The sequence below is a fragment of the Capra hircus genome, chromosome 5, assembly GCF_001704415.2.
Source record: "Capra hircus breed San Clemente chromosome 5, ASM170441v1, whole genome shotgun sequence".
Lineage (NCBI taxonomy): Eukaryota > Metazoa > Chordata > Mammalia > Artiodactyla > Bovidae > Capra > Capra hircus.
The window spans coordinates 25,305,354-25,331,451 of NC_030812.1; the positions used below are offsets into that span (position 1 = coordinate 25,305,354).

General features: G+C 42.2%; 1 protein-coding gene across 1 annotated transcript in view; it reads right to left on the reverse strand.

Annotated features, from left to right (window-relative positions):
- The window catches only part of NCKAP1L (NCK associated protein 1 like), a 44,277-nt gene extending 18,961 nt beyond the window's left edge, over window positions 1-25,316 (reverse strand). Inside the window, exons 1-20 of the mRNA XM_013963731.2 lie at window positions 25,108-25,316; window positions 23,927-24,037; window positions 23,123-23,215; window positions 18,317-18,373; window positions 17,538-17,680; window positions 16,529-16,619; window positions 16,301-16,438; window positions 15,451-15,499; window positions 15,195-15,351; window positions 10,352-10,408; window positions 9,971-10,067; window positions 9,077-9,186; window positions 8,769-8,901; window positions 8,311-8,392; window positions 8,077-8,135; window positions 7,397-7,542; window positions 6,142-6,274; window positions 5,710-5,829; window positions 3,036-3,181; window positions 2,599-2,730 (exon numbers count right to left, since the gene is read on the reverse strand). Coding sequence (XP_013819185.2) covers window positions 2,599-2,730; window positions 3,036-3,181; window positions 5,710-5,829; window positions 6,142-6,274; window positions 7,397-7,542; window positions 8,077-8,135; window positions 8,311-8,392; window positions 8,769-8,901; window positions 9,077-9,186; window positions 9,971-10,067; window positions 10,352-10,408; window positions 15,195-15,351; window positions 15,451-15,499; window positions 16,301-16,438; window positions 16,529-16,619; window positions 17,538-17,680; window positions 18,317-18,373; window positions 23,123-23,215; window positions 23,927-24,037; window positions 25,108-25,209 — 2,156 coding nt within the window. The 5' untranslated portion in view covers window positions 25,210-25,316. The remainder of the gene's footprint in view (window positions 1-2,598; window positions 2,731-3,035; window positions 3,182-5,709; window positions 5,830-6,141; window positions 6,275-7,396; window positions 7,543-8,076; window positions 8,136-8,310; window positions 8,393-8,768; window positions 8,902-9,076; window positions 9,187-9,970; window positions 10,068-10,351; window positions 10,409-15,194; window positions 15,352-15,450; window positions 15,500-16,300; window positions 16,439-16,528; window positions 16,620-17,537; window positions 17,681-18,316; window positions 18,374-23,122; window positions 23,216-23,926; window positions 24,038-25,107) is intronic.

Below are 26,098 nucleotides of genomic sequence, written 5' to 3' on the forward strand. Positions count from 1 at the left end.
ATTTGATTCTCAGTCACCATGTTCTTCCGCCTCCTCTAGGGAAATTTAGATCAGGTGGTAAAAGATGTAGGCTCCCAAACACCATCTAACTGCATGAGCTGTCTCACAACCTCCTGTATTCTCAGGGCCAGCATTTGTCTTTTCTCTTTGGAAAGAATTAGTTCCAGTCACTGTCAGAAACGGAAAACCACACCCAGAAATCCTTAGATGTGCAGTGCAATGCTGAGCGGCCATGGGATGCCAGGTGGAGAGAGTGCACCTGGCAAGCATGCAGCTATAGCCAACCTTAGAGGAGGAAGACCTGTCGGCATTGTATTATTTCAGGGGCACATCAGCAACACCCCCTCCCCCTTGGACTCCCAGACCCTTCCAAAATACCTTCCCCAGGAACCTGAGAATTCACAGTGGGAGTCAGTCCTCTTCCTTCAGACTTTCTTCCTTGTTAAACTGTAAACAGGGGGCTTCCCTGGTGATCCCGTGTTTAAGAACCCACCTTGCAATGCAAGGAGCACCAGTTCAATCCCTGGTCCGGGAAGATCCCACATGCCGCAGAGCTACAGAGCCCGTGTGCCACAATAATGAGCTCTCACTCTTTAGCCGAAACTGCTGAAGACCGCGTGCCTGGAGCCTGCGCCCCGCAGCTAGAGAAGCCACTGCAATAAGCCCTCACACCGGAACAAAGAGTAGCCTCCACCTGCTCCAACTAGAGAAAGCCCATGCATAGCAGTGGAGACCCAAAATTAAATAAATAAATAACTATGAAAACAACAATAATAAAAAATGTCAACAGAAGGAGAAAAAGGAAGACCACCAGCTTTTGTCAGTCAGCAGCACATCAATATGAACGAGTCCATCAGGTCCTCCCTAAAGCCACAGGCGTTTGGGAGTTTTGTTTGTTTTGCATTTTTGGGAAAGTGTTTATGGAGGGGAGGGGGGAACAGGAGCACCTGCTTCGTGGATGAAAAGGAAAACCACATGAGGGAAAATACTATGGAAAGGACAGACTGGATGCAAGCCTAATCTACCTAATCTATTTTAGAGTTCTCATTGAGGCCAAATCTTTAGGCCGAATTCGGGGCTTTAGGAGCAAGGGTGTCAATGAAGAAAGTATTAGAGATGTTCAGGAAAACTAAAATATCACACCCATGCTGCTCCAGGGCCTAGAAACCACTGCCAGTTTCTGAAGGTTCGCACATGGATGATTATCAAATTGTCATCTTGACATTTTGTATGTGCCTGAGATACTTCCTTCCATGTAGCTAAAGTGTAAGGTATGAAAACAAACTAATTTTTACTGTCACCGAGGCAAAAACCTAATTGGAAAAACAAGCCTGCATCTCCTCCAATCAAGGTACAGACTCCTAACTATTCTCCCTACTTCTGTCCTTGCCCCGCTAATGCAGGATAAACCTGCTGAGATACTGAGTGAGATCGTGTTCCTGCTCTGCTCAAACCCTGCCAAGCCTCCCTGTCTCACTCAGAATCAAAGCCAAAGTCCTGAGGGTGGCATAGAGGCAGCTGAACCGTCTGTCTGCCCCTCCTCCAGCCTCTCTGACCTCGCGTCCTACCAGGATCCCCCCTGCTCACACTGGCCTCCTCCATGCTCGCTGAGCACACCCAGCACGCTCCCACCTCAGATCCTTCACACTTGCTGTTTCCTCTGCCTAGAATGTTCTTTGCGCAGACAGTCCTCCACTTAGCTTTCTCAGTTCCTTCAGGGAGCTCATTCAAATGTCACTTTCTCGAGCAGGCCTTCCCTGGCCACCCTATGTAAAATTCTGCCACCACCGCCACCGCGATACCCTTCCTAGCTCCTTCTCCTGCCTTTCTAGTGCTTATCATTTTCTAATCTAATACTATATATCCTTTGTTCTTATTTTGTTTGTCTCTCCCATTAGAAGGAAACTTCATGTGGCCAGGAATCTTTATTCCTTTTGTATACTGCTGTATCAACAGCTTAGAGAACACTGCTAACACACAGTAGATGGCCAATAAATGCTTGCTGAATGAATATGGGAATATACTAGTATACATACTGTAAAAAGAAACACAGAAGACTAGCAGATTATTCATAAAAACGTCTTCCCCTCATTCCCTAATTTGCTGACTATAGTGGCCAATTTCAATACAAGGAATGTTCCTGCAAATTTCGGGGGCAACAGAATGAGAGGCAAAGTGAGGGGAAGGGAACTTATTTCTTTGAGGCCTATATATGTCACTCAAGATGATCTTTAATGCTCTACCGATTCTCAATTACAGGTAATTCTCATAACAAGGTAAATATCATTATCCTTACTTTATAGGGTAGGACATTGAGGCTCAAACAAGAGAGATAACCTGCTCTGGTGTCTTAGTGAAGAGCATCAATACAGATCTGCTGACTGCAGAGGCCCCATTCACTCTACTAAATCATTTCTGGTTGTTTATCAAAACAGCCTATAAAGGTTTGGGCTTCTCTTCATTTATTTGTTTTAAATAGAGATGCCTAGGACCTATGCCAGATTAGCTGCTTCAGAATGACCACCAAGATGGAGCTAATGGAACCCAACTTTGAGAACTACCATACTAAGCAAGGAGAAGACAAGGAAAGAGCGATACCTGTTGAATCTGGCCTCCAGGTGGCTGCTGAGATACTCAGAAGGGAAGATGGTGTGTTCAAACACAGAGAAGCTCTGTACATGATTCATTGTCAGCGCCAACTCCGTCAAGTTTAGGTGTAGCTTGTCCATGCTGGGTAAAATTAAGAGAGCAAAATGAGCCTCATTACAGGTCTGGCCCTGCCTGCTAGTAGCTGGGGAGGATCTGTCAGGCCCATCACTCCTGGATTCCTTTCATCTTCTCAAAAAACTCATCCTAGGACAGTACACATTAACGCTGACTTCAAACGCAAAGGAGAAAATTCGCATTGACTTGCTTCTCCCTATCTGCCATTCCCCACCGCCACTCCCGCTCCCCTTTGCTGGCATCCTTTCTCTCATCCCTGCCTCCCTTCCTTGAGATGGTGCTGGCTGGCCCTGCAGGGCCCAGGGCCTCACTTGGTGACAACGCTGCGGTTTTTCCGGTGGCTCTCCGCTCCTGGCTTGTCCCTCTCAGGCTCTCCTTTTCTGGGAGTCTGCCTCTGCTTCATGGTTTTCTTGTTCTTGGCCTTGCTGATGGTAGTGGCGCAGTGCTTCGGGAGAAGCTTTAGAAACAAACACACATGGATGGAGAAATGAGATTCCTTCCTCAAACTGCCGGGAGTCCATCCGACAGTTACAAGCGGGTCCTTCCACTGTTGCCTGCTCTTTGCTCGCTCAGCCTTTCTCTCTCTTTCCTTCCATGCTTCTCTTTCTCTAGTGGGGGCCTACCTAGCATATGCTCACCTCTGTTAGTTTTCATTAAATATCTACCCATGTTTAGCTTCAGAGTTTCAAGATGGTTCCTTCAGGGACCAGATCATCAATTCCCCCATCCACTTCCTGGGAGAAAGTCTTTCCTGGTGGAAAATTTCTAGTAGAAAGAATCTAAGAGCTCCACTCAATTGTGCTTTCAGGGGTCTTCCAACCTAGGAAGATGGTCTGTTTTTTTGCTAGTGTGGAACTACCATCTCACTTGCTATATTCCTTCCTAGCCTGTCCCGTGGATATGGAACATGGACAGACACCCCCACTACCACAACCCTCCAAAGAGGGGGGTTGCAATCCTGTGTCTCTTCTCTTTAACAAGATACCCTCAGAGGTCACAACGTGGCCAGCACTCTTTCCGCTTCTTTTTTTCTGCAATTGTGTGTATTTATTTCTGGCTGTGCTGGGTCTTTGTTGCTTTTCTCTAATTGCGGGGAGTGAGGGCTGCTCTCCAGTTGAGGTGCTCGGGATTCTCGCTGTGGTGGCTTCTCTTGTTGCAGAGCGCAGGCTCTGGAGCACTCAGGCTTCAGTAGCTGTAGGGCACGGGCTCAGTAATTGTGGCTCCCAGGCTCTAGAGCACAGGCTCAAATAGCCGTGGCGCATGAGCTTAGCTGCTCCGAGGCATGTGGGATCTTGCCAGACCAGGGATTGAACCCCTGTCTCCTGCATTGGCAGGCGGATTCTTTGCCACTGAGCCACCAGGGAAGCCCCCACTTCTTTTTTTAAAAAATAAGATACCACATTTCTTGTTACTTAAACATCAATCCTGCATCTCTTCTCTTTAACCAGATACCCCCATTAGCCATACAGAAAATATGATAGAATTACATATTCATCTCCTTCAAGGTAATCACTCTGGAATTCTCTCCACTTAGTCCAATGACACTGAGTATGTGCAGAGCAAGACTGGAAACTCCTCATTTGGAATTACTCTTACAATAGGATAATAGCCATGAGTAAGCTGGTTTTCTTACTTTATAGACACGACTGGGTTTTTTTTAAGTGCAAGTTCCTACTATTTCCAAAAAAATCAGGTCTACCTTGATGGGCAAAGATGTGTCAACCTTGAAATCATGCAAAAGGGTCTGTGGGTAGATTCTGAAAGTAATTCCAAAAAATGTAACTCCATTAGTAATGCAACATCATTATTTATTCAAAATGACAACTTTGGAGGAGCCAATATTCATTTGCAAAAGTTTTGTTGTGTGTGACAATTATACTCACGTTGTGTTTTAGTCAACCCTGACCCAGCACTGAGCAAATATCTTAAACTGTGTGCTTTTGCATGTAAAGTAGGTATTCAAGTTGAGTGATGAATATACCCATAATTGTACTTGTTTACATATCTTATTTGCATTAATTATTTAAATGTCTTTCAAACATGTATTTGTACTTCTTTTTCCATTAAACTGGAACATTCCCCAAGGGCCAGAACTGTGTACCTTTCCATCCTCAAACCCCAGCACAGGCCTTAGTGCCCAATAAATACCAAATAATAGAGCAGCTAACATCTATTGAGAATTACATACCAAATACTTAACATACTCTATTTCATTTCATCTTTATCTTATTTCTATTAAGAAACTATTTTTATCCACATTTTACATATGAGAAAATGGGAAAGTTAAGTAATAATATAACTGGGCATATGTATACACACACACACACAACCTGACTCCCCTCCTACCAAAGTTGCTACAAAGCCTGACTCAAACCCAGGAAGCCTGGGTAGTCTAGGAAACCTGAAGGACTCCAGGGCAACAGCAGAACGAGTCCCTCATTTTCAAACGTTCTATAAATTTCGGTTGAGCTAATCATGACCAGGTGCTATGAGTCAGTCAAGGGAGGGGAGGGGAAAACAACAGACAAAGACATAAAAGCAGCCCTGGGGATAAACACAGAGGAGGTGCCTGAAAATGTTCAGATAGCTACAGATTAGGGTGCAGATGGACAGAACAGTGAGACAAGACAGGTGATCTGGGGGCCGTTGTTCTAAGTATGTGTACACAGGGCAGACAGAGGAGGAGAAGCAGATTAGAAAGTTAACTCATCTCTTGAAACTCTTCAGATGAAAGACCAGATTTTGTTGAAGTGCAACTGTTCAAATGAGGGTATTTTTAGACACTTCTATCAAGTCCCAAGGGAGTGAAGACTAAAGGGATGACACTAAGAAAAGAAGCCTGCCATAAACTCGTGCACACAAAAGCCCTAGCCTTACCTGAAAGGCTTAGAGAGCTTGGTACTTGAGAAGAAGACAGGTAGATAGCGAGGAAGGCACGGCGGAGCAGCAGAGGAGAGACTGAATCAGAGAGAGGGCTGAACCCACCTGCTCGCTCAGGTTTCGCTGCTCTGCACAGATCTCCAGGACGCAGTTGCTCGTCTGCTTGGCCAGCTCTTCCAGGAAGGAGTTGCAGTGATGAAGGCCATGGTTCTTCAGGTGAGGGTACTGCGGGAAAGGGGACCCAGGGAAGAAAGCGTCATCACCGAGACAGCCTTGCCTTCCACGTACTACTGCTCTGACCCCAGCCTGAGCCACCCACTTCTACAGAAGAAGATGAGACCCAGAAAGAGGACACACTGCAATAAAGCTGAGACATTCAGGGACTGGCACCAGATATCTACAGGGCCAGAAGATACCCAGGTACCTATGGGTACCCAACCTGGGGCCAAAATCAACCCCTAAAATTGTGTTTTGAGGGAATGATAGTGAGACGTGGTTAGAGAGATGATGACAGGGTTTGGAGCTCAGGACACTCACCTCCTCTGGGCACATCTCATGCGTGCAGTGGACAAAGTGAGCACAGATGAGGGGGAAAGCAATGGCATAACGGAACATGGTAGGTTCCTCCAGGGTCACAGCAAACATCTTCTCGAAGGTACGGAGATGAAAGCTATGGAACAGACAAGGAGACTCAGGACCAGGGTTCAGGAGCTGCTTCCTCTGAGGTGGAGAGAATATCGATTCTTTCGACAAAAGTTTTTTCTAAAACTTTTTACTTTGTATTGGTGTATAGCCAGTTAACAATGGTGTGATAGTTTCAGGTGGACAGCAAAGAGACTCAGCCATACATATATATGCATCCATTCACCCCCAAACTCCCCTCCCTAAACAAATATTTATTGATATTCATCCCTCCCTCTTTAAATTCCCTACTCTTAAAGTAGAGAGAAAACCAAGAAACTCAACCCTTTCAGTCTTTTTTTTAACTGGATCCCAGGGCAGGCTAGTAATGTCTCCTTCCCTTTTCTTGTACAAAATTGCTATTCCTTCCCCAGAAGCTCTGCATGATTTGGGCCCTGATTTAGAAGTCTCTCAATACTACTAATTCACATCCCTCCCAAAATTTGACACGCAGGCTCCAGAAAACTTTCTCAGTAATTCCATGAGACTGATCTTTCCTCAATCCTGTATCCTCTCAACAGCATGCATATTTGCCATTATTATGTCCTTTTCACATGTGGGTATTATACCTCCCTAACCATGCAGAGTGCAGACAGCAGAGCCAACATGCTGTATTGTATGTTTGATTCCTCAAAGGGTAGAGTTATGCACAACAGTGGTTACTGAGTAAAGGCCAAATGATACCTAAGTAAGACAAACTTAGGTGCACTCTCTAAAGACCCTGTTCCCCAGCCCTCCCAATTATTTTCAGTCATCTTCACTCAACTTCCACCTTTTCCATGTCTCTTTTAAATCACAAGGTCCAAAAACAAAGATGCTAAAGAAGTTTCCAAAGATAACAGTGACGAACAAACAATTGATGAATTATCCCAGAGAAAGCAAGTCTGTGTGAAGTCCAACTGGCTTCCCTAAAGAAAGCCAGCACAAAAGGGAATCAGCTTCAAATTCCTACCATTTGATAAGAACTGGAATGAAGAAGCTGTGGAGTTATAGCATCTACCTCTAAGGAGGTCTCAAAGAAAACAAGTCTTCCCAGTGTCTGGGGGAATTAGAGTGCTCCACAGAGGCCAGGCAAGAGATTAGGTTAATTGATAAAGAGCTCAGGACATACCAGAAAGTAGATAAATCAGAAGTTTCCACCAGCATACTCTCTACTGAGTCCAGCATTCGGGAGTGAAAGACAATGAGGTTCATCACCTTGGCTAAGTCTGGGTTCTCATGCAAGTGCAGGGGAGCCTTAGCCACACTGGTATATGCCTATGGTTGGAGGCAGGGAAAGGGGGGAGAAAAACAAGATAAATGAAAAAGACTCCCCAGTCTTGGGACTACAGTTTGACTAGGATTTGTCCTGTCCAATCAGCAGTTTTTATTCCATACAGCGGAACTTTGGAGTTAAAAAGAGGAGGAAGGGGAGTTTCCTGGTGGTTCAGTGACTCAGTGGTAACGAATCCGTCTGCCAAAACAGGAGACACAGGTTTGATCTGTGGTCTGGGAAGATCCCACATGCTGCACGTGGAACAGCTAAACCCATGAGTCACAATTACTGAGCCTGTGCTCTAGAGCCTGGGAACCACAACTACTGAAGCCCACGTGCCCAAGAACCCATGCTCTGCAACAAGAGAAGCCACTGCAATGAGAAGCCCACGCACCACAACTAGAGAGAAACCCATTCAGCAATGAAGATCCAGCACAGCCAAAAAATAAAATGAATACAATTCTAAAAAAGAGAGGGGGGATTGTGAGGAAGGAAAAACCCTAAGAATGGAGGACCATTAGCAGAAACAAACCTACCTGTAGACGGAACCAGTCTAGTCTCAATCCAGAAAATTCAAATTTCTCTCCATTATCAACTGCAAGAAAAACAGACGTTTAAAAGAAAATAATAAAACAGCACCTCTATCCAATTGCATGAAATGGTAGGTCCTCTTCAAAGTCATCTTGGCTACTCCCTAGCTCAAGAGACCCATATTTCTAGAGGAAAAAATGTTCGCCCTCACTCTTTCTCCCCCATTTCCCTCCAGTTACCTTGTTTGAGATTCAGAGAGGAGAGAGTACTGACGAATGAGGACATTATGATGGACTCCTCCTCAGGACACACAGACAGGTTCTAAAAGAGAAGGTGGAGTCGAGGGGGCATAAGTTTCACCAGGAGAGAAACAAGGACCACAGGGCTTGGCCAGTGTATGAAGGTAGAAGGAATTGCCAAGTGTCATAAACAAAAAAGAGCCAAGCAAAACACGGCAGGAACTCCCTAAGTTCAATGCTAACATCCAACTGCCCTTTATTTTCTCTCCTGTTAGCATCACTTGGGAGGACAATTACTAAGATTCTCAGTGCTTTTTTTAAATTTTAGCAAATGTAAAGGAGGAAATTGGGCTTTTGACACACAATCTACACAGCATGAGATTCAGTCAAGGTAACCCCCAGAGAAAAATGACCAGGGATCACCCCCAAATTTCCAAAGTATCATCAATCAAACATACTTGAATGATGTCACTGAGCACGAGGGCATCAAATCTGGCCAGGTACTGAAGGTGGTACTGCTGAATCACCTTGATGTGTCTTCGGACCAGAGCCCTAACCTCCTCCAACAGGAAAAGCAGTTCTGCGATGCTCCTGCAAAGTGGAGGATGAGAACAGAGAGCAGTGTGAGACTGAAAGCATGAGCTGGGACGAAGACAGCGGCGACAGGGCAGAAGCCGAGGCCTCCCGCGGCCGTCCGATGCACCCCTCCCCGTCCCTTTTCCCAGCCCATCTAAAGTCAGGATTCTTAACCAGGCCAAGAACTAACGAGTCAACGTAGTCCTCAGGTGTCTTCGTCTTGGTGACATTTTCTGTGTGGCGAACCAGCCAAGTGACTTCATCACGAATGAAGGACAGGGCCATGAACGCATAAAGGGCCTATGGAGGGGACAGAAACTATGAGAATTCTCAACTTTAGAAATGGATTTCAGAACACATGTAAGAATTAAAGATTTTAAAATTAAAATAATTAATTTAAAAAATTTTAAGACAAAAAAATAAGGGAGAGTGGGAATTGAAGCACAAGGAATACCTACAAGGAGCTATTTACAGTAAAATGGATCATTTTGGGGGATAAAAGGTGATTTTCTTTGTAACAAGATTTTAGCTAAATAAACTGATGCCCAGTTGAGAAAAAAAAAAAAAAAGAAATGGATTTCAAAGCACAGAGAAAACTATCATGAAAACGTGCCTATAGATACAACTGTGTAGCCATACCAACAATAATGTCTAACATTAAACACAGAGATGCACAAAAAAAGCATCCTACAAGAATAAGACCTAATATACATTGACATTAGTTCACAATACCACCTTATCAAAGTAAATTTTGGAAATATTTACTAGGTAAATACCACCTTATCAAATTAAATTTTTTAAATATTTACTAAGTCAATACCAACTTATCAAATTAAATTTGTATGGTTTTTTTTTAAAGCAAGCTCTGTCTTTAATTAGCTCACACTCAAATAGAGGATAAGACAAGTACACAAATAACTATAACGTATGATACTATATGACAGTGCCCAAAAGAGAGATACAACAAGTTTTAGGGTACTCTAAGAAGATTCAAGGGAACCACACACACAAAAAGAACAAAAAACTTAGAAATGCAAAAACTCAGGAATGCCAAATCATGCTTCCTTTCCTCTCTTTCTCTTGCCTTGGGACCCAGTAGTCCTGGTTCATCGGTTAACACAGTCTCCAGCTCCTTCACAGCTATTCGTAGAAACTGGCGCCGTTGAGAGTGAAACTGGCCACTGAGGAAAGAAAGCAGAAGCTAGAGAATATTGCCTCTCCTGCCCTCAAAAATCCTCTAAACGCAGAGCAGAAGAGAGCTACCTTTAGGAAGGGGTGTCAGCCAGGAGGAAGGTTCAAGGCCACAGTTAGACTCAGTAAGGAAACACAAGACCCTGTGGGGCAACAGCGAGTTCTCAGGTTGAGACAATAAATCTGTGTAGAAATAGGGGTGGCTTGGGTGACAGCAAAGGTCAGGAGAGATACCTATTCCATCCCCTCTGAAGAGCTCACTCTTTGCCTTTACCTGTTTGCAATTGCATGTTCCTTGCTTTCCTTTATGTCGGCCACTCGCTTGCCATACCTGAGAATTGACACAAGCACAGAAGGGTTGACCACACTTCCGGTTAGAGTCCTCATCCCACCTTCCCAGTCCTTGGAGATTCCAAACTACAGTCTGCAGGAAGCATGGACAGTGCTCACCATCAGAATCTTTCTAAACACTACTTTTAACCCCAGCCTACTAATAAGAGACTCATGTCACTTCAATTCAGTCAGTTCAGTCGCTCAGTCGTGTCCGACTCTTTGTGACCCCATGAACTGAGTATAAGTAACATGAAGATCAAGTTAGATCATTTATGTCAAAGAATTCCCTAAACAATAAGTTTTACATGTTACTGTTGTTCTTAATGATGGGAAACTAAATACCCTTCAAACATCCCTTCCATTCCCTAGGAGCAGGAATCATTAGAAAGTTTTTCTGCATATCGGTATCAATTTACCTCCTGTAACTTCTAATTATTAATCTTAGATTTACTCTGTCAAATCTTGCAATGAGTGTTTAATGATAATACTCAGTTGTTCAAAGTATGAGGAATAAGTATTCTCACAGACGGTTGATAATATATCTATTTGGAGGATAATTTGGCAAGAGGTATTACAATTTGAAATATGCACATCCTTTAACCCAGCAAATCCACTTCTAAGAATTTACCCTATAGAAATGTTCACAAACATACATGTCTAAAGATATTCATTACAACAGTATTTGAAAAGGCTTTTTTAAAAGTGGGGGAGGGGTACAGTTCAAATGTCCATCAATAGTGGATTGGATTAATAAATTATGTAAGGAAATACTATTTGACTCTTAAAAAGAAAAAGTGTCTATAGACTGATATGCAAAGATATACAAAATACAGTAAGTTTTTTTTAAAAAAAACTTCACAATATAATATAGAATGTGGATCCATTGCTTTTTATCAATTGCTTATATAAGGTTAAAACTAAGCACACCCCTCTACGTGTTCATATATATACACAAGCATCTAGAGGACATGCACCAAAATATTTGGGGACATGAGACTGTAGTCAACTTCCTCTTGATATTTTTTACATTTCTGGTGTTAGTTTTGCAACTACAAAGATAATAACGGTATTTGACCCCTTCCTTAATCCCTTACCTCCTTCTTATTATAACCCTGTCTCTTTTCTTCCCTTCAAGGTCAAACTTCTTGAAAGAGTTACTTACTAAATTCCTTATCTACTATTTGGTCCTAAACTCACTGCAATCCAGGTTTTAACCTCAATACTCAATTGAAGTTATCCGTACGCAGGTCAGGAAGCAACAAAGAACTGGACATGAAACAACAGACTGGTTCCAAATGGGGAAAGGAGAACGTCAAGGCTGTATATTGTCACCCTGCTTATTTAACTTATATGCAGAGTACATCATGAGAAATGCTGGGCTGGAAGAAGCACAAGCTGGAATCAAGATTACTGGGAGAAATATCAATAACCTCAGATATGCAGATGACACAACCACCTTTATGGCAGAAAGCGAAGAACTAGAGCCTCTTGAAAGTAAAAGAGAAGAGTGAAAAAGTTGGCTTAAAACTCAACATTCAGAAAACTAAGATCATGGCATCTGGTCCCATCAGCTCAGTTCAGTTCAGTTCAGTTCAGTCACTCAGTCGTGTTCAACTCTTTGCGACCCCATGAATCGCAGCACACCAGGCCTCCCTGTCCATCACCAACTCCCGGAGTTCACTCAAACTCACATCCATCAAGTCGGTGATGCCATCCAGCCATCTCATCCTCTGTCGTCCCCTTCTCCTCCTGCCCCCAATCCCTCCCAGCATCAGAGTCTTTTCCAATGAGTTAACTCTTCGCATGAGGTGGCCAAAGTACTGGAGTTTCAGCTTTAGCATCATTCCTTCCAAAAAACACCCAGGGCTGATCTTTAGAACGGACTGGTTGGATCTCCTTGCAGTCCAAGGGACTCTCAAGAGTTTTCTCCAACACCACAGTTCAAAAGCATCAATTCTTCGGCGCTCAGCCTTCTTCACAGTCCGACTCTCACATCCATACATGACCACTGGAAAAACCATAGCCTTGACTAAACGGACCTTTGCTGGCAAAGTAATGTCTCTGCTTCTCAATATGCTATCTAGGTTGGTCATAACTTTTCTTCCAAGGAGTAAGCGTCTTTTAATTTCATGGCTGCAGTCACCATCTGCAGTGATTTTGGAGTCCAAAAAGATAAAGTCTGACACTGTTTCCCCATCTATTTCCCATGAAGTGATGGGACCAGATGCCATGATCTTCATTTTCTGAATGTTGAGCTTTAAGCCAACTTTTTCACTCTCCTCTTTCACTTTCATCAAGAGGCTTTTTAGTTCCTCTTTACTTTCTGCCATAAGGGTGGTGTTATCTGCATATCTGGGGTTCTTGATATTTCTCCCAGCAATCTTGATTCCAGCTTGTGCTTCTTCCAGCCCAGCATTTCTCATGATGTACTCTGCATAGAAGTTAAATAAGCAGAGTGACAATATACAGCCTTGACATACTTCTTTTCCTATTTGGAACCAGTCTGTTGTTCCATGTTCAGTTCTAACTGTTGCTTCCTGACCTGCATACAGGTTTCTCAAGAGGCAGGTCAGGTGGTCTGGTATTCCCATCTCTTTCAGAATTTTCCACAGTTTATTCTGGTCCCATCACTTCATGCCAAATAAATGGAGAAACAATGGAAACAGTGACTTTATTGGGGGGGGGGGCTCCAAAATCACTTCAGATGATGACTGCAGCCATGAAATTAAAAGACGCTTGCTCCTTGGAAGAAAAGTTATGACCAATCTAGACAGCATATTAAAAAGCATAGACATTACTTTGCCAGCAAAGGTCCATCTTGTCAAAGCTATGGTTTTTCCAGTAGCCACGTATGGATGTGAGAATTGAACTATAAAGAAAGCTGAGCACCCAATAATTGATGCTTTTGAACTGTGGTGTTGGAGGATAGACTTGAGAGTCCCTTGGACTGCAAGGAGATCCAAACCAGTCCACCCTAAAGGAAATCAGTCCTGAATATTCATTGGAAGGACTGATGCTGAAGCCGAAACTCCAATATTTTGGCCACCTGATGAGAAGAGCCAACTCGTTGGAAAAGACCCTGATGCTGGGAAAGACTGAGGGCGGGAGCTGAAGAGGATGTCAGAGGATGAGATGGTTGGATGGCATCACTGACGCGATGGACATGAGTTTGAGCAGGCTCCTGGAGTTGGTGATGGACAGCGAGGCCTGGCATGCTGCAGTCCATGAAGTTGCAAAAAGTTGGACACAACTGAGTGACTGAACTGAACTGAACAAGAAGGGGACTAAGACCATCTTTACAAATAAATTAAATAAACATTTTCCAGTCCTCATTTTATTTGACCTCTCAGTACTGTCAAACATAGATAACCAGTCCTTTCTTCTTGACATGTCTTCTTCCCTTGCCTCTGCTATTCCTCTCACTGATTTCTCTGCCTCTGCTGGCCCTTAGATTTCAATGTCTCAGAGGTTCTATCCGAGTCTTTTCTCACTTCACACATTCTCTGTGAGTAATCTCACCTACTCCCGTGGCTTTGATCACCATTTTGCCAAACTTAATCTGAATCCAAATCTCTCTCCTAAATTCCACAGCCAAAAGGTAAAAGATCTAACATACATCTATCTTCAATGTTCTACAAATACTTCAAATTCAAACTGCTCAAAACTGAATTCACAACCTTTTCTCTCAAACTAGCTGTTATCATATGTTCTCTATCTTAAGGAATGCCAAGTATCCATTCCAGAAACCTTGACTTCATCCTCAGTTTCTCCTAATTCACTTAATTAATCTCTGCCTCTATTTTTTCCCATCTGACTTCTTTTCTTCCCTGCAGCCAGAGTGACTTTTTCTAAAATGTAAATATGGTTGTGTCACTGCCCTGTTTAAAAATCATTCAATGACTCCCTATCCCTTTAGAAAAGGCTCAAATAGAATAGATGGCAGGGCATCTGAGGCCCCAACTTACCTCTGCAAGTTTGTCTTAACAGCTTCTTCATTTCTGTAACCAGAGCTACATGAATTTCTTACAAAATGCTATGCTCCCTCTTGCCTTGAAACCTTGACAGTTTCTCTGCCTAAAGCATCTTTCTCTGCCTTAAGCAACTTCCCTGCCTCTCCAGCCACGCCCCCACGACTCCTAAACACACACACACACACAGACACACACACACACACACACACACACACTTCACTTGTTTAATTCTTCAGGTCTGTCTCCAGGTTTTGCTGATCCTCCAAAGCCAGTTTAAAGCAGTTTGTGTTTATACATCATAATCCCGTATTATATCACAACAGTTTATCTATTTTTCACTAATTTGTAAGCTCTTTGAGAGCAGAGATTCTGCCTTGGTTTAAAAAGCACATAGACTGAATTACAACATACCAAGCACTTTTCTAGATGCTTTACAAATAGCTACTCTTTCATTCCTCCTAACAATCCTAGGAGGTAGGTCATAGGGAAGTACTATCATTATTTATAGATAAATTGAGGCCTGGCATAGAGAAGCTAAGTAACTTGCCCACTCACATAGTCAGTCAGTGGCAGAGCTGGAATTCAAAGTCAGGTAATCTGGTTTCAGGGTCCATGATCTTAACCTCTATGCTATCTTATTAGTTACTCTATCGAGTGAAGTACTTAGTAAATAGTATGTATTCAATAAATATTTCTTTGATAATTAGAACTATTCCTTAATACCTATACTTGGGACAATCGTGGAGACTAGAAAAGGATGTTAGGAGGGGCTAGAAATCCCCAAAGAAGATTAGCTTGGCTCTCAGATCTCACCCTTTCAAACTGCTAAAGAGGTCCTCGGTGACTTTGTGCACCTGGAGTGCATCCTCCCGGATGAGGGTGATGTACAGGGAGCCCTGCAGACACAGCTTCCACAGTTTCTGGCAGTCGGCATTGGAGTTGAGGCACCCGTGACAAAGAAGAAACCCAACTGCAGGTGGGCAAAACAGTGCAAAGGAAGACGTTTAGGACTTGCTGTCCATGTAACATGCTGCTGGGTCTAGTCCCAGCTCAACCCACAAAAACTTACTGACAATCCAGCGCTCCATCACTTCCACAGACAGGTACTCACAGGCCATCTATGAGAAGGGAGGCAGAGATGGTTTAACAGCTACTTAACTTGGTCTCAAGACTAAGGTGGTCAAGACAAGGGCAATCAAGCTAGAATTTGAGTATCAAACACAGCTCTCATCTTACCAGATTGGATCAGGATGCTTTGATAAGCCAATACCTGGGGAAACATGCCTATAATGGAGGTGAGGCACTAGAAGTGGTTTGAGGGGAAAATGTATTTGGAAGGGGGAAAGGAACTTCAGCTAGAAGTCAGGACAAACGGTTTGACATAACTTCTCTTCAACAGTTCAGGAGAGTAATACTCAAAATCTTATGATTTCCCCCTCCCTTGGATTCTTTCACCATGTAAAATATAAATGACTTGTCTGGTGCTTCTCATACATCTTGAACCATCAGTTCTATTTTTATGACCACATGGCCTATCTTCCTACTAGAAGAGAAATTCTTTGCAGCAAGGACCTTGGGCCGATAGTAATTGAATAAAAACATTTGTTAATTAACTGACATCTATGCTCAAGTTCCTACTGGGCTAAATAGGTGCCTAATGACTCCGTTTCATCCATTCATTCATTCTGTGAATATTTATTAACTTCCTTCTATAGGCACGCACATCCTAATCCTGATCCAAAGAAAAGCTTCAACCTAATCATGATTTTTTTAGCCACATAAGGTGATCAACACAGAAGCATATCCTAGCAGAGGGCTAAAGCACTCTTAGGGCTGATATTTCCTGAAAAGAAGAAGCCTCTACAGAAATGGCCTTGGAAAGAGCATGCTTCCACTGATAAGAAGAAAAGAGAACTCACAGTGTCTGAATTAGCAGGGTTAATCATGGCTGAGGCTGTGCCGATAAGACTCAGAAGCTGGACACTGCGCCACTGCTCAGCCCCTTGGTTCCTTCGGACAAAGAGGCAATGCAAAGAGAGGAGGGCTTCACTCACAGCCTGCAAGGGGAAACAAATGAATCCTTAAAGTCAACAATGGGGACAACCTACTTCTGCCTGAGAAATTCTCCAGTCTCTCAAGAAACTTACCTTTGTGTGAGGCCCAAACTCCTCTGTCAGCTTCTTCAGAGGGTGGTCATACTCCAAGACCATCTGAGCCAGACGGGCAAAACTGGAGTCACTTGAAGAAAGCACAGGGGAAATGCTTACAGCCCTCCATTAAGCATGATGTAAACTCTCATGTTTGCATATAGGTTAAAGGTGTGTACGTAAGCTGGTATTCTCCACCACCTACAAAGATACTAAACTGTAAATTACATATAAAGATAACCCACTCTAGGCCCTGGAATATTAAGACAGAATCACATGATTTGGGGCGGCTCCAAGAAAGTTTCTTCCTTACAAGCAACTGAAATAGGGTTGAACACACGATAGGTACTCTACAAACTTGTGTTGATTAGTTATTGCTGGACCCAAATCTGTATACAGACCAAAAGGATATATATACACACACACACACACATTCAAAGCAAATGTAAGTCACGTGCCTAGGTACTCATGTAGGCACGTAGGAATATACATCATACATAGAACAATGTTCAACAGCCCACTCTGATCTCTCTGGTCTTCACTTTTTTCAGCCTTTAAATACTTTTATTTGCACTAACAGAAAGGCAAAGAACTGTACATAATCCAAAATCCATTTCTATTTGGTTTCAAATGTATTATCATACATTACTTACCTCTAAAGGCTTTAACTTTACTAATATTATTCCTACTAATATTAAAAAATGTTTTCTCTGCTTTCTGCAATAACCTAAAAAGGAGAGTGGCAGCAGCCAGCCCAGGATTAAAAACTCATTAGAGCTAATGCAGACTGGATAGCCCACTAGCAGATATTCAAGAGTTAACTATGTGCAAAAGTGCGCGTCTTAGTGTATGCCCTTGTAAGTATTCTGAATTGGTTTATTTTGCCTGTCATCATGTATATTACAGATTCTCACATGAGAAAGCATGCCATCTACTTCCTTTGTATCCACTTTTACCTCATAGCACCATGTATGAGATTCATCATCTTGCATGCGTCTCCTTAACCCACCTGTGTCCATGCAGCATCTCATGGGCACAGTTGAACATGCCAATGAGTACCCGTCGATCCTCAATCCGTGACAGAAGTAAAATAACTGAGGTGTAAGTCACTATCAAGTCCAGGTAACTCCGAGTGAAGTCGAAGTTGAGATTCTACGAGGAAAATACACAGAAACCCAAGAACAGCCAGGCCTGTTAAACTCAGTTTCCCCAATCATTCCAGACAGTGCTAACCAGACTCAGGAAAGGTCTATTTAGAAGAAGAAATTGGGGTCTTCCCTTGAGGCCCAGTGGCTAAGACTCTGAGCTCCCAGTGCAGGGGGTCTGAGTTCAATCCCTGGTCAGAAAACTAGATCCAACATGCCGCAACTAAGACCTGGTACAGTTACATAAATAAATATACATATTAGAAAAAAGGAGAAGAAGAAATTGACACGACTGCAAATTCAGAAGAAAATGGGTAAAAGCGAATTCAAGATACAAGAAGGCCAGGAAATTACAGCTGGCCTAATTAGGTGTTGGATGAGGTAGAATAACAACAGTTTTAGGTGAATTTTGTATTAAAAAAAAAATCAAAGTGCTGATCTGCTTAACATGTAAATGCACTTTAACTTCCACATTTTTGCAGAAGTATAGTCCTGATTAACAGCCATTCATTCATTATGCAGAATACACTACATTCTAGCGCTGGAGGAACAGCCATTCCTCCAGCCCCATCTCACCCCACACTGTCCCGGCAGAGGCCATTATCATGGCCCTAGGGTAGCGGAGAGCTGCGAAGAATCTTACGATGTCAAAGTGGCACTGACAGGCATCAGCGGTGTTGAGAAGCTCATACACATGGTCCTGGGGGCAGAGTTGGAGACGAGAGTCAGCGAGGACGAAAGAGAAGGTGACGGGCACTACCGGAGTCTGAGGGGAAGGCTCTCTTCCTTGGAGGTCCTAAGGGGCCACTGAACAACATACAGGAGGCTTGCTGAGTTCGGGAAGTTCCTCCTCCATAAGCTGTCGGTGGGCCCCTGTCAGGCTACCCTGCCGGATGCCCACGTCTCCACAGGCACAGGTCCCTGTGACACTGCACGCCTTCCCTCATCTTATTGTCCCAGCGCCCTCTTTCTACACACACACACACACACACACACACAAAAGGTTACAAAATGCAGCTTATCTAATCATTTGTTTCTAAAATACCAAAAATCAGGACCCCCCTCCCTTTTTTTTAATTGATGAATCCCCAAATCAGTCTGTTCTCTGATTCTATCTCCTGTTCTCTTTAACAAATGTGAATACTACCAAACTTTCTACATGTTGCTACTTACTGATCACCTACCACAATATGTGCTAAGTGCTTACTAGGTTATCTGCATATGCTTCATTTAACCCTCATTCCAGTGTGAGAGGGATTCTTTCCTTTCATACCTAATTTTGCCTAAATAATAAGCAGTTTTACGGTGGTTACTTCTCTCCTCCCCCACATCAGCACCCGCTCTACATCCTGTCCAACCTTCAGGTAGACAAGTTTAACAACCTAGTATGTCCTTTGTTAATTTTCGCCCTATTTATATAATCCTATTCAGGCAGGGAGAAAAAGAGAGAGGGTTTTTCTGAAAATCGTTTGTGTTAAAAATGAGATAATATCACACTCTTATTACCATTTTTTAACTCAGTCATACCTGCTAAAAGTCCTCAAGTCTCTGGTAGAGCCCTAATGCCCTTCTTTTTAATGGCTGCATAGTAGTCCATGGTACGACCAATTCATTCCATCTTTTCCCAACTGATGCCCTAGCCACTGCACATTGATACTGTCAATTCTACACAAGCTGAACTACTAGATCAAAGAGTATATATATTTTTATTTTTAAAACACATTGCCAAAAGATTTGGATAGGCTGTTTACAATTAAAAATATAAAAATGGTATGGCTCACTCCCTTCTCTGCTACCTGAAACTCATAACATTGTTAGCCTGCTATACCCCAACACAAAATTAAAAGTTTAAATATATACATATAAATGGCCAATATGAACATGAAAAGATGTCTAATAATACTAATCATCAGGAAAATGCAAATTAAAATCACAAGAAGATACCACTACATACAGAGTGCAGTGCAGTGCTCAGTCATGTCTGACTCTTTGGAACCCAGTGGACTGCAACCTGCCAGGCTCCTCTGTCCATGGAATTTACCAGGCAAGAAATACTGGAGTGGATTGCCATTTCCTCCTCCAGGGGATCTTCCTGGCCCAGGGATTGAACCCGCATCTCCTGCATTGGCAGGCAGATTCACACACCCATTAAAATGACTAAAATCCCGGAGTTCCCTGGAGGTCCAGTGGTAAGGACTTGGAACTTTAATTGCAGTGGCCCAGCTTTAATCCTAGTCAAGGAACTAAGATTCTGAAAGCCACTCAGCACAGCCAAAAAAACAAAGAATGACTAGGGACTTTGCTGGAAGTTCAGTGGTTAAGACTTTGCTCCTAATGCAGGGAGCATGAGTTCAATTCTTGGTCAGGGAACTAAGAGTCTGCATACCACACGGCACATGGCCATGAATGACATGAATAACTAAAAGCAAGTTTGATGAGAATGTGGAGCAACAGGAACACTGATATACTGTGGATGGGAAGAGAAAATGGAACAATGACTTTGGAGAAGAGTTTGGCAGTTTCTTATAAAATTAAACATATACATACCATATGATTTAGCAATTCAACTTCTAGATTATTTATCCAAGTGAAATGAAAAATATGTCCCCACAATTATTTGTACTCAAATGTTTATGGCAACTTATGCATACTGGCCAAAAACTGGAGATAATCCAGAAGTCCATCAACAGGGAAATGGATAAACAGATTGTATCCATACAATGAAATAGTGCTCAGCAAAAATAGGAAATGAATTGCAGGTATGTAAAACATAAATAAATCTTAAAAATATTATGCTGAGTGAAGGAAGCCAGTCACAAAGGAAAACATGGTGTATAGATCCTAATTACATGTATGAACCTCTAAAAAAGAAAAATCTAATCTGGAATGCAGATCAGTGGTTGCCTGGGGACAGGATAAATTGGGATTGACTAAGGATAAAAAGGTGCGGGGAACCTTTGTGTCGATGAAAATTATTCATATTTTATGCTGGCTGTTACACAAGTGTATACATTTGTCAAATTTATTAAATGTATGAGAAAAAAATGTTTGCAAGGTATCTTCCCCGAAAGGCTGAATCTAAATTAACATACAGGGAAACTGAGGCTGAGAGCAGTGAAGAAACTCACCACAGATCACAAAGCTAGTAAGGACCAGAACTAGGACCCAGAGCCCATGACCTTCTGTCTGTACTACATGACCTCAAGACCTCTGTCTAGGTCTAGGCTACCTCCTTTGCTGGGAGGGCCAGTCTACAACTCCTTGCTGCAACCAAATTCCCAAGGGATAATATAACTGAGGTTTGCTTCCAGCCACTCACACAGCCAATGTCACTACCCAGATTTTATACTTAAAGATAGAATCAGAAAGGAATAGATTTAACATCTGTTGGCCAATTACTCTATTATACACACTAAACACTGTGTTAAGTGTTTTCAATGTGTTGTCTAATTTAATTTTTACAAATACCCCATGTAGTAAATCTTACTTCCCATTTTACAGATAAAGAAGCTGGGATTCAAAGAGTTTCTTACCAAAGTCATATAGTTTATAAGTGATAAAGCTGAGAGCTGAAACCAGGTCTGTCTGATTCAGAGCCTACCTACTTCACAACACACAATACCTGTATCTCTATTTCCCTTCCAGCCCTGAATGAGCTGTACTAAACTCCTTGGACTCAGAAGTTTACCACTGCAGCAACCAGAAGGTATCTTTTGGACTCCTAGTGAAAAACTTTTTTATATGCTTCCAGCATTCTTCTACTACCTCCATTAGTACCTACGTTCTTCCTAACCATTACTCTCAATTTCAAATAAATAACCTCTGATCTGACCCTCCTTCAGAACTTTCGATCTTCCATGTCCCCCCTTCTATCTTCATTGTATGATCTGATGACCAGCCTGGATTAGCTCCCTAGGACACCCAAGGCAGGGCTCCATACTCTTGTACTAGCTGAAGAAATACTGTAATACCATTACAAACTTACATGGCTCAAATGACTAAAATTTGTATTATTTCTTGAATATATAAATAATGTGTTCATTGTAGAAAAATCAGAAAATACAAACATAATTTTAACTCATTTTTAAAACCACTCATAATCTCATCATACAAAGAAGTTCTAAGCTTCTTCATATGCATTTTTATCTATGTAAATATACATTTTAGGCACATCTCCTCTGTTAAGCTACATTGTAATTTGCTTTTATACTAAAGAACATGTGAAGAGCATTTTTCCCATGCCAAGTAATATAAATATGCATCATCTTTAGCAGCTGTATAATATTCACTTATAGACACATACTCTGAACTTTTAATTAAGCCTCTAGTTATTGAACGTATCAATTATCAAGTTGTCACTATCATAAATAATGCAAGAGAAATGCAAGAGAGTACATTCTTGTATATATACCTTAGCACTTCTGATGGTTTCCTTAAGATAAATTTCTAGAATTAAAATTATTACATTTAAAAGTATATTTACTAAGACTTTTAAAACATCATATCAATTTTCCCTTCAAAAATAAAACACCAAATATTTTTTTACAGTTTATGGCTACAAAATAGTACATATTCATTGTTTAGAACTCAAATAAAATATCATCCATATATTATGCTACCAAACATTGTTAATAATTAGATAAGCTCAAATTGAGAGAAATTCTGAAAAATAATTAGTCTGAACCCTTCAGAAAAGTCAGTGACAAGAAAGACAAAATAACACCAAGAATTATTCTAGATTAAAGACTAAAGAGACACGACAACTGAGATATAACAATATGAATTCAAAGTATGATCCTTAAGAAAAGTAGAGGAATGTGAATATGGGCTATAACTATAACATTGTAGCAGTTTTACATTTCCTGAGTACAATAACTGCATTAAGATTATGTAAGAAAATATTCTTGTTCTTAGCAGATGTATGCTAAAGTATTTATGGAGAGAAATGTCATGGTGCCTGCAACTCAAATGGTTCAAGGGGAAAAAAAAAAAAAAAAGATAAGCAAACATGGCAAAATATTAAAAATCAGGAGATCCCAGGGGGAAAATAGACCAATATTCATTGTACTGTTCTTGAAATTTTTTAGTAGATTTGTAATAAAATCTGGGGGGAAAATACTTAAAATTTTAACTCAAAGAATACAAAAATGTATAATGTAATAAATTAAAGCCAATCATAATAATCCAGCTCCAAAGTCAGGTATTTTTAACAGCTTAATGTATAATATCCCAAATCTCTCCTACATATATACTAGCACTATGTGTATATAAATTTATGTATCTTTCAAAACAAAAATAAAACTGTATCATACACTATGCTACAACTCACTTCCACTTAATACAACTTAGACATCCTTCCATATCAATACATCTGATATTTTAAAGAAACAATAATAAGGAACACACATGAACATCCAAACATTGGGTACTTGGGCTAGAGAGAGCTCACCCGAAATTCCATAACATCCACAAATGACTGGTAGTAGTTGGTAAGGTATCTAATTATCTCAGATTTTTCCCGCTGTACTGGTCCTAAATGTTGCTGAAAGAAACAAAGTAAGAAGACAAGTGATCAGAGCAACCCATGAGAACAGGGGTTATACCTAAACCATCCTTAAAGAGGATTAAAATATGCAGACAGAGGAAGCTGGAAAATCTCCAAATTCTGAAGTTTCGGAGAGAATATCCTCTATCTAGGCAGGATGGTTGCATGTAATCCTGACTAGATATAGAGTGCTAAATGAGAGGAAATTTCAAGGTCTCTTTCAGCCAAAGTGGTTTACTACTCATATCTAAGCCAAAAGTCAAAAGTAGCTGAATGAGAAGATATTATAAGTAAGATGGTAAGAAATCTAGGGGTGACATTTAATAAGGGAGAAGTAAGGCATATGCCACTAGACGCATAACTCTGAGACAATAAACAAGAAAACACTGAATGGGAAACAGGAACAACAATAAAATATATGCAACTGCTACATCAGTAGAGCTCTCCTTCTCAGTAAGAACAAAGTGTTCTTGTAAATAGGGTCAGTGTTTTGCTTCAGGTTACCCTTAGGAGAATCTCATCTTATCTCAGAAATCTCAAGACTACAGCAACCTGAAGCCCTGTGGTTTAGCTTAGGAAAACTGGAAAAAAAAAAAAAAAAGGCCACTCCATCCTCTGACAAGTTCAAAGAGAGGCCATCAAAAGAGAGCTTGAACCACTCAAGCCCAGTTATTTTGGAGAAAGGACAGAAAGGGACATCATTCTTACCGTGCTGTTTCGGACATCTATGTTGGGAAATTTCTTGTTGATGTACTTGAGAGATGATTCCATGGACTTTTCCAGTAAGAAAGGGGGCTTGGATTTGGGGTCTGAACAAGTCTGCACAGATAAATAACATTATGTTTATCAACCCTTTCTCCTGTTCCTCGGAAACATACCTCTTCCCACATTGTGCATTCTTACACAATCTCTCTTAGGGAAAGGGGATCTGAGTATTAGTTATAAGAGAATAAGAGTAGGTCAGGAAAAAGTTCCAGGACATTAAGCCAACCATCAGAACAGCTAAACAACCTGGGCATTTCATCTTGCCGGATAAAGCCTAACGTCTGCTTGGGCCCGGCGCAAAGAGGAAGCTCTCTCCACCCCTCAGCCGAAGCCGGAAGGAGTGAGAAAAGCAATTGCTCGGGAGTTAGACTTCGTGGGAGAATTAGCGTCCTAATTATGTCCATTATATAAGCATCTCATCCCAAGGGCATTTATAGGAGGCATGAAGATGAAACTGTCTCTCAGTGATTTGTTTTATTATGAAATGCACCGAGGTCCCCTCCCCTAAATCCCCCATTTTCTGTCCCAGAAACCCCACTCCCACCCATCTTTATTTCTTAACTTCGCTAGGCCCAGCACTAGCCCACCTTTTGTCACCAGCTCTCCCAATTCCACAGTTCCTATCTAAACACACACATATAAGACCACAGTGAGACCTGTCTCAGACTCTAAACAACTCAAAGGTAATTACTCTTTTTTTTTTTTTTTAACCCAAATGTCTTATCTATTTATCTCCTTTCAGGGAAAGTACTTCCATTTAAAAACTTTTGCCAGACACCCAGCTCAATTTCTTCAGAGTGTGGGGGCCAGCACTAAACGGATTCTAGACCCAGACTTTTATCCAGGCGACTCGGAACATAATTATTTCTCATCCCACCATTACCCCCAGCAGAAAGCAGACGTTCTCTTTGGGGTGAGAATCGTACTCAAAAAGGCGGAAGCCCTGAAGACAAGCCTCCCCTTCTGCCTCCCAGCACCAGCTGTCCTATATAATCTGAGGGACTGAAGGCCAGTTAAACCAGTGGGAAAGACAAGGGAGTCTAAGAGCTGGACCTGCCGGTCTCAGGGGTCCCCGCCCGCCTGCTGCTGGAATAGTTAGTGCTAGACCAGCTGCCCGCACTTACCTTCTTGATGTTATACATCCGGATGAGGACCCCCTGACCGCGGTCATTCAGGATAGTGAGCTTCTCTGCTAATTTATGCTGGTATGCAGAGGTCAAAGACATGATGGCCACTGAGAGAGATGAGCATCCAGACAGCAATGCCTGACCTCCCCAAACACTTTCAGCTAGGGTGGTGACACCTTCTGGGTGGAGGCACCCAGCCTGGTTGGTGCGCTGGTCTTCCTGTTACCTCTGCAATTGGCTCGTGGCTGAAAGTAGTCATTATGCCTCATAGGCCCTCAGAATCTTCTGTACTTCCTCTTGCACACTCAGCAGGGGAGACTTCCTCTTTCTAGCTCTTCAGTATTTTTGGTAAGACTGTGAAATGAGTGGAGTAGGGGAAAGGGGCATGATTTCAAGGCTCTTCATAGTCTGGCACCAACCTTTTTGGCCTTTGCCTTCCAGAGTAGGACATGACTGAGCAACTTCACTTTCACTTTTCACTTTCCTGCATTGGAGAAGGAAATGGCAACCCACTCCAGTGTTCTTGCCTGGAGAATCCCAGGGATGGGGGAGCCTGGTGGGCTGCCGTCTATGAGGTCGCACAGAGTCGGACACAACTGAAGTGACTTAGCAGCAGCAGCAGCAGCAGTATCCTATAAGGGGCTTCCCAGGTGGCTCAATGGCAAAGAATCTGCCTGCCAATGCAGGAGATACAGATTCAATTCCTGGGTTGAGAAGATCCCCTAGAGAAAGAAATGGCAACCCACTCTAGTACTCTTGCCTGGGACATCCCACAGACAGAGGAGCCCAGTGAGCTATAGTCCACGGGGTCGAAAAAGAGTTGGATATCACTTAGCAACTAGACGACAGCAATGTCCTATATAAAGCCCCACAGCAGATAAACAAGTACCAACTACCCGAGTCCCATCCACCTTTATACTTTCCCTCTTCCATATCCCCATCAAGAATGCCTGGGCTTCCCAAGCGGCACTAGTGGTAAGGAACCAGC